The sequence below is a fragment of the Phaseolus vulgaris genome, chromosome 3 (assembly GCF_000499845.2).
Source record: "Phaseolus vulgaris cultivar G19833 chromosome 3, P. vulgaris v2.0, whole genome shotgun sequence".
NCBI lineage: Eukaryota > Viridiplantae > Streptophyta > Magnoliopsida > Fabales > Fabaceae > Phaseolus > Phaseolus vulgaris.
The window spans coordinates 15,464,620-15,473,564 of NC_023757.2; the positions used below are offsets into that span (position 1 = coordinate 15,464,620).

The following is an 8,945-nucleotide window of genomic DNA, read 5'->3' on the forward strand; positions in this document are numbered from 1 at the left end:
TCCCCAAGTACACATAGAAAACTTCTTGTAAAAGAATCACATGAAAGGGGTCTCATGGGCCATTTTAGAGTTGACAAAACTCTTGATCTTTTAAAAAGAAAATTCTATTGGCCACACATGAAAAGAAATGTCCAAAGACATTGTATTAGGTGTATTTCACTCAAAAAATCGCAAAGAAGAAGAGACAAATCCATCACATGGCAACCTATAGAATTATCTTACCATCCATTTAAGTGAACTCTTCGTCTTCGTCGTCTATTCTTAGTGATAAATAAACATCGTAAAGGGATACAAAAGAAACAGAACTATCTAGACTAAATACTTTTATTTTGACCAAAGAATTATGCTGTTCAAATATTTTCTCATCATATATTATTTAGCTATTTCTGAAGTCACCACAATATTCCCACCATTTGAAAGGAGAAAAGGAAAATTCAATAGAGTAAACACTTGGAGCTGTTTATTTCTTACATCCGTGACTTTGCCTGCTCCACAGGGGCACTCTGCAATACAATAGTACAAAATCCATTAGACAGCAAAAATAATGACAAAACACTGTCAGAGTTATCATCGGGGAAGTGATAACTTCTCAATAAACATTTTTCTGAAAGAAAAATTAGAAAAAAATGAAATCAGTTCTTTCCTAAATCAAAAGTAACTTATATATAAATTAAATAACAAAATCAAATCAAATTTTTCATAAATTAAAATTAACCCATACATAAATTAATTTATAAAAACATATTTTGTAATATTTTTTCAAAATCTGATTTTTAAATTATGGATAAACTATTTAGCTTATGGAAAAACTACATTTATTTTTCTGTTACCGTTGTCTCTTAAAAATGCTTATGTTCTCCAAATATACTTGTAATTGGGGGTAAAACGACTGACGGTATTTTGAGTTCAATAAGCAGGCAGTATTTGCTGTCAACCCCTATTTTGCATATCTTTATTTTTGTAGTTTGTCAAAAGTGCAACTTTTTGTGAGTGGATAAACTAAACAATTATTTATTTCAAGCTAAAACGAGGCTTCGTTATATGTAGAAGAAAATATATATAAAAAAAAGATAAACATATAATTCAGTATCTATTCATGTTACAAATTCTTATTTTGGACTTTATTCGTAAAATTTTATTAAATTGATCATCATATATACAAATATTAAAGTTTCAGCCTGTCATCGTACATCGAAGGTTAACTCTCTTAAAACATGTTTAATTTGGTCTCTGTACAACACATCATTAATTTGGTCTAACTAAGGATGCACTGTACTTAAAAAAAACCAAATTAAGAATGTGTTAGATGTACAAGAATCAAACTAAAAATGCATAAACGGTTATCGGTCTACACTTATAGGACTCGATTTAACAAGTTCTTACCCATAGGGACCAAATAGAGAATCTGCCATACGTTTAGAGACTAAATTATATGTTTAACCAGATCAATAAATAAATTTTGCAGGTGATTCTACACAATTTTTTTAAGGAACTATATTAAGTGTACGCAGTCCGACGAAGAGGAAGGGCCAGAACGAATTCTGGAATTTGTAAACCAAAGCAAAAGGACTGAATGAATAGTATAAGGTGTTGGTTATTTCCTGAAGTGCATAAACTGATTTAAAGGTTTAATCATTATCTAATACTACGAAGAAGGCGACAACTCGAGGCTTGTTTGCTTCGCTAAGAGTTTAAAGCAGTTAATAAAGCAAAGGAGTTAACTACTTTTTCCTTTATTCTATGTCTAATAAATGTGATATACTATAGTATAAAATAGACGATCTTGATTTTCTGGCTACTGATGCAATATGCTAGTGAAGTTACCTTAAGTTTCTATCTTTTCTTGAGTTAAAAACAGATCTAATATGCCTGCAAATCTACCGTGAGAAAGAACAATTTGCAAACAATCCCAATCTATTGCCAATGACCAAATAGACATTGGCTAAACCCTCCTAGAATAACATAAATAGTTTTGTATGGAATGAAATGGAAATGAATGAGCTAGCTTTACTCACCAGAGGGATTCCTTTGGCGGCTCTAGCAGCCAAGTAGGCACAGGGCTTGAAGAATTCTCCATACAACTCTGACCATTTTTGTAATCTTGAATATATGTACTTCGATCCAAAGGAATCAGCCCAAAATATGATGCCTCCCCTAATGAAATCGACCCCAAAAATTTAGAACAAGTACACAGTTTTGATAAGTATGCCAAATAAATAATAAGACAAACCTGTAAGGTGGAAAGCCCATGCCCATGATAGCAGAAATATCGAGATCTGCTGCTTTGACTGCAATACCTTCATCAAGGACCCGACAAGCCTCATTCACCACAGGAAAGAATATCATCTCTACGATATCCTTTTCTGGTATTTTCGCAAGCTGTGCAGGTTCAGATTAAAAACATCAGATCCAGTGGAAATTTACAAACAAATCAGACTTCAAATTTTGTTCCCTCTCTAGCCTACAAATATGCTATGAATTAGGAAAAGTAGAAAATACCTTGGGATCAACAGAGACACCAGAAATGCCCCTTGCCTTCTCAATATAGTTCTTCAATTCCGGATCAGGACTAGCCTTTCGTTTATCATCATACAAATAAAACCCTTTGCGAGTTGTTTCACCTGTTAGAAGTGTGTGAAGCAAAGATTGTTAATGAATTAGTTCAGTAGAATATACCTAAGCATTTCATGGTTAGTAAGATATATAGAATACATTCCACAAAGAAATCTCCATCAAAATTCAATTCGTTGCAGTGTTTTTTTTACCAGCTCTCTTATCTTCTTGTAGAAGTGGAATAAGCATTGATTTATAAGTTCGCTCAGGAAAATTCTGAATAAATTGCGAGCCAGTAGCAATTGCCACACCAAATCCAACAAGGTCAACCAATCTGCACAAGTAACTATGTAACAAACCAGGCACTTCAAGAATTGATTGAGAATATAAAAATCTTATCCGAGAATTAATACCTGAAAGGCCCCATGGGCATTCCAAATTTGGTTATTACCCTATCAATTTGATAAACATCTGCCCCACGTTCAACAAGCAAGAGACCTGCTTGCGTGTATGGGAAGAACATCCGATTAACAGCAAATCCTGTGCAGTTTCCAACCACCACTGGTGTTTTTCTTATCTTTTTAGAAATATTTAATACGTCAACTATCACTTGGGAAGAGGTCTGCTTTGTACGTACAATTTCCAAAAGCGGCATGACATGTGCAGGACTAAGTACGCACAAGTCAGATATTTAGATCAAAAAGACATAGCAGGGAAAGAAATAGTTTCCAAATACAAGATACCACCTGAAGAAATGGGCTCCAACAATTCGATCTTTGGATTTGATCTTCTCTCCGATCAAGTTCAAGTCAATTGTGGAAGTGTTACTTGCAAGTATACAATGAGGTGGACAATACTTTTCAAGATCAACAAAGATTTGCTGCTTTAAGGACACATTCTCAATAACAGCCTGTCCAGATATCAAACACCAAAAGTTCATAACTTTCATAACATGCAACCATGACCCTGAGGACAGTAAATAAGCAAATATATTTTGGAGTTTCATTATACAACCTCTATGACCATGTCCACGTCTCTGAAGCTTTCATAGTCAAGGGAACCGCTGACAAGAGAGACGGCCTTTGCAAAATTTTCCTTGGTCATTTTACCTTTCTTAACACGGCTCTGTAAGTTTGCTGCTCACCGGGGAAAGAACATTACATGAGAATAGATAAACAACATCACTTATTTCTTAATTAAAAATGCAGATTGAATAGGGACTAGTGAGAGTCAACTCATATTCTCACCTTTAATCCTATTGATACCAGCATCTAAGAATTTCCCATTTACTTCTTTCAAGATGATAGGATAGTTGCTAAGAATTAAAGCTGTTGCTATTCCAGACCCCATTAGTCCTCCACCAAGGATAGCAACCTTCTTGATCTGCCTAGGAACCAGACCACGATCCGTAACCCCAGGTACCTGCCCATGACACAAGGTAGTAGGAAATTCATATTTATATAAAAAATTTAGCACTTGACGGGCTAGCTAATGCAGCTTCCAAAATTTGTCTTTATGAAAAAGATTAATTGAACCTAACTGGACTCCATATGCAACTTTTTAACAATCCTATAAAACCTCTAGCCAGAAAAACACTATCAAATTTAAGATAGGTTTTAAGCTGAGTCGGAAGGGTAATTGAGAATCCCAAAGTAATGCTAGTTTCATTTGACATGAGATGTATCCGAAGGTAAGGAAGGCTGCTGAACATTCTTCGGTGAATCAAATTTTTTTGAACCAATAGTGCTTAAATGGAAGTGTTCAATAAAAGATAATAAACAAAAAGGGAGTGTATTAAAGCCTGACACATAGGTTTAATAATGTTGAAAATAGTGCAAGGTATCAAAAGGCTAGAGGTCAGACAAGGAAGTTTAGAGGAAAGATCCAAAGGTTTGAGAACTTTTCCTCAAATCTTGGGAGAAAAATGAAAAGTCTAAGATATCTAAGATTCAAAAATAGGGAAAGGAAATAAATACTTTAGTAAGGATGAACATCGCGGGTAAGGATTCAAGATGGGTTATTGTTGTATCAAGAGGGTCAAGGTTCACCACTTATCAATAATATCCAAAATTGTATAAAATTACAAAAAGAATAGGGACAGCTATTTTAAAATGAAATACCTATCTATTGACATCAAGTAAAACATCACAACCACTAAAAACTAATAAGGTTGCCCAAATAATAACGTAACAGTCATAACAATATATCTTGTTGAATAGAAAACAACATTTTAATGTGATAAACACCCAAAAACTTGGGGAACCCCCTCTCTTAAAAGTTAGTAGGGGGTGAAGGAAAGCACTTAAATACTCCATCAAACATTTGATACTACAAAATGTGGGACTTAAGACACTCCATAATAGCCAAGTTTTGAGCATGGCACTAATCTTAGGAGTTGATATCCCGAAGATCGCGCTCTATGATGCTTCACTCATCTTTTCTAGTCAACCACTCCATAGATAAGTCTCTAAGACAATGATAAACAAATCCAATACCAATAAACACTCAAGCACTTGGGAAACCATTCCAACCTCTCACCACATCTGAGGCAGAAGCCCCTCTCAGTGATATTGTGTCTCTTTTCAATTTGACAAAAAAAAACTCTCAATATTTAAGTAAAAACATGTCCAATCCAAACACTAAATTCTTTTACAACATTTAACCTTTCTATTAAAAGTTTAAAGTATGTTATAAAAAAGAAATATAAACTATTGTTGTCTTAATACCTAGTTTTGCCACTTGAATTGGAATAACAAAGAGAAAATTAAGACACAACCCCAACAAACCTTGGTTGTTCCTCTTTGAGCAAAAAATACGTGAACTAAGCTTTTGCAAATATCTGACTGCACAAGTTTTTCGAATGCTTCAGCTTCCTACAAATAATAAACACAATGTCATACATATTTACGCTACAGTAATATGAAGGGGAAAAGGGATATACTGGTGTAGACAGATAACAACCTTCCAGAGTCCTGCACGGGGACCAGCCACTATTCCTGCCTCAATAACATCAATGCAAACCAAAGGATGATAGAGGTTAGGAGCCCGCCTTTGAGCCTGAGCTCGTGCAAATTTCAAAATCTCTCTTGCTTCCCCAAGGGATTCTAATTTGTCGGTCTTATAAAGACTAGCAACCCATGGTCGTTGGCGGCCCAATATATCCAAGGCCCACTGGCGTGCAGTGTTTACCAAATCATTAGGTTGCACCAAACCATCTACAAGCCCCAGACTAAAAGCCTCCTTCCCTTTGACTGGTTTTGAAGCCTAGATTTTTGAAGAAAAAAAAAGTGTTAAAGAAATTAATTGAAAATCACTGGACAGGCACATTGAAGCAACACCATACTCTTGAATAATTTCCGTTAAAAGGGAAAATACAATTCCACTCGAAGTGGAGAACTAAACCAAAAAATCTGGTGATATCTATCCAACAAACTTCAAACATAGAAGTGCAAATATGCTGTTAGACTGATCACCAACCTTGAGTTTGAATATACAAGTTTTTCAGATACGTTCTTCACATTTAACAGAATAGCAAAGTTATAAAACGGAAGCATAAAATGTAGCATACCAGTATCATCTCAAGTGCCTTTGTCAAACCAACAAGACGAGGAAGTCGCTGTGTTCCTAAGACAATTTAAAAGTCCAGGTTAACAATACTAAAGAAAAAAATAATGATGAGAACACTCAGTCACAAGACATTCACTGTTACTCATCGTCTAACTTCTTTTACAAATTATACTAGCCATGTCAAATGTGCGAATTAAGGTATTTAACGAAACTTTTAGTGCATAACTTCATTAAAAAACATGTAAACTTGATCTTCAATCAGCTTTCCTCTGTAGCTCTTGTCTTGTCACTCCACAATGACCAGTCACAATGGTTACAAGTATGTTTTCAAAATAAATCATAAAAAAAAGTTATGTATAGAGAAGCATTTAATTTGAATTCAAACACAAAATACAAATTAATTTGATGAAAATAGGGAGGAATCAGTTATTACCTCCAAATCCTGGAATTATTCCAAGCTGAAGTTCAGGCAAGCCTAATTGAGAAGTTGGAGTTGATAACCGGGCATTGCATGCCTATATGAGAAAGAATTGGTAAATTTTGCAGAAAATTATGAGGAAATGTTTCTTCCTAACAAGTTGGTAATGGGTACCATTGCAACTTCTAATCCCCCACCCAAGGCAAGGCCATCAATGGCAGCAACTGATGGTTTCCTAGCCGCTGAAAAATTAAGTGAACAAATTTAACATAGCACAAAATGAAAATGAATAAAAAATACAGTATTTCATAAAAGTGAAGTACCTTCAATAGTATCAGTGATGATTTCTATTGATATCCAACCAGGTTTTGGACGGTCTATAAGAGGGGAGAGGAAAAAGTTAGAAAATGAGTATGAGTATGAATATTAATTACTGAAATTTAGAGAGCCACCCAAAATTATTAAAGTACCTTTTGCTTCTTGAATGCCACCAAATGCAGAAATATCAAACCCTCCAGAAAATTTTCCCTTTGCACCTAATAAAGATAATATATGTGACAAGATTCAGTTATAATTATGTGACTATAAGCTAGTTGGCCAAAAAATATCTTTGGTGAAGCACCAAACTAGCCCGCTACTTCATTTTTCTTTTCCCTCTTGTTCTTCTTAATTGTAATTAGTTCCTTACAGTTTGAAATTTCTGTGTTTATCAAAATGTCAAAATCATGTCATAGAAGTTAGTCGAGTTGAGTGAGAATGACTATTCTCGTTGGTTGAAAGTCATAACTGTTACTAACATTTGTATAAGGGCACTTTATTTGATCAGAGACTTTTTAATTTAACAGGGATAATATTGCCTTAGATAGGATCCTAAGTGGTCACTTGATCATTGCTAATGGAGGGTGGGGACTTAGGTAAAAGGTTATAGGCTCAAATGCTGGCTATTTATCACATTATCTTTTTCTTCTTTCAAAGTTTTGGATTTACATTGTTCCCTTAGAACAAATTACTTCTCAGAAAGCTATTTGTTTTCCACTGTCCCTGCCAGATCATGGTTACTGCTTTCAATATCAATTCCTACCTAATTACTAATTCCATCTTGTTAAATTGAACAAACTTAAGTATTGTCCCTTCCCCGCGCCAAGCTTAGAAACTGTTCTGCTCTATAGCAAATCACAATACCTGTAACGACAATTGCCTTGACATCATTTCTCTTTATGGCCTGATCAAAACTCTCCTTTAGACCGTGCAATACTAGAGACAAAAAGAGGCAAAGGGAGACGGATGAGCAACCTAAAGGAATACTAAGTAACAGAAAAACAACATGAAGAAAATATAGAATGATACTGAAAAATAGGCACATCGAGACAGACATCAACGTTTCACAACATGCAGTGATATTAATCAGAAAAACGTAAGTTAATTTCACGGAGCAATCTGTTATATAAATATACAACCATGGTTCTACTATCACGTCAACATCATCATTCATCATCATCGTCATCATCATTAGCGAGAAAACACGCAGTCTGTACAATCTAGTGTGTGTGTCTGGGTGATTACTGGCAAAATTAGTTTTCACTTTATTATAAAAGCAAGTTAGTAGTAAAATTCTTAATCCAACTTAAAAAGAGTGTTTAAAAGTTGTTTGAAGTTAAAATCAATTTTGTTTTCAGAATTAATGAGTGAACGCGCAACGAATGATGAGACACTTGAGTTAGGTAGTAGTGGAAGGAGAAATCAAAATCGCACTTAAGAAATCCGAGCTAAAAGTAATGGAAAAGGAGAAACGAAAGTGTATACCTTCAAAGGAGAGGGAATTGACGGGAGGATTGACGATGGTGATGACGGCAACCCCATCGGATCCAACCTCCATGCGCGTGTGCCCTCCTCCTCTACCCATTGTGCTGTGATGCGATTCTTTTGGTTTTCGATTATTCAGATTTGATTTGAAGCCGAAAGAGAAATTTAATGAAATAACAGGAAGTGTCGTGAACGGAATGTCCTGTTGAATAGGAAAAACTCTGCTCCAATCCAAATAATAATGTATTATTACATCACATCATACCATTCCCTCTCAACTCCACACCCTTTCAACTACTCAAAACATTCTCACTCAACTTCTGAAATAGTTTTTCTAATTTTACCTTCTAAACTAATTACAAATCACCACGTAGATTATATTTGTTAACTCTATAATAATTATCCTAATTTATACTGTCAAATTCTTCACCTCCATTTTAATAGCTTTCTTATATCTAACTTTTTGTAGTTTATAATTATATATATAAGATAGTGTATTCAAGTATAAGTATTTTTATTATCTGTTTCATTTTTATAATTGTTATATTTTATCCTAATAAAAATAAAATTTATCTTTTTGTACTTTCAAATTAAAAATTTCTCT

At 34.5% G+C, this 8,945-nt stretch overlaps 1 protein-coding gene across 1 annotated transcript; it reads right to left on the bottom strand.

The window, feature by feature from the left end:
- Positions 1-310: 310 nt before the first annotated feature.
- On the bottom strand, positions 311-8,668 carry LOC137806778 (peroxisomal fatty acid beta-oxidation multifunctional protein MFP2-like). Its single transcript, XM_068607052.1, has 18 exons — positions 8,342-8,668; positions 7,721-7,792; positions 7,009-7,074; positions 6,862-6,915; positions 6,713-6,780; positions 6,554-6,635; positions 6,122-6,177; positions 5,515-5,817; positions 5,340-5,426; positions 3,801-3,975; positions 3,568-3,689; positions 3,300-3,463; positions 2,967-3,221; positions 2,766-2,887; positions 2,500-2,621; positions 2,231-2,379; positions 2,016-2,154; positions 311-503 (listed from the first exon to the last, which is right to left on the bottom strand). Exons 1-18 carry the CDS (start codon positions 8,439-8,441, stop codon positions 468-470), a joined length of 2,172 nt encoding a protein of 723 aa, XP_068463153.1. The 5' UTR covers positions 8,442-8,668; the 3' UTR covers positions 311-467.
- Positions 8,669-8,945: the final 277 nt, after the last annotated feature.

Excerpts from the sequence above, each read along its gene's own strand:
- LOC137806778 (XM_068607052.1), bottom strand. The coding sequence starts at position 8,441 with ATGGGTAGAGGAGGAGGGCACACGCGCATGGAGGTTGGATCCGATGGG. Across the intron at positions 6,636-6,712 it reads GGGGATTAGAAGTTGCAATG|GCATGCAATGCCCGGTTATC; the intron begins GTACCCATTACC and ends TTTCTCATATAG. Across the intron at positions 3,690-3,800 it reads TGGTATCAATAGGATTAAAG|CAAACTTACAGAGCCGTGTT; the intron begins GTGAGAATATGA and ends CCCGGTGAGCAG.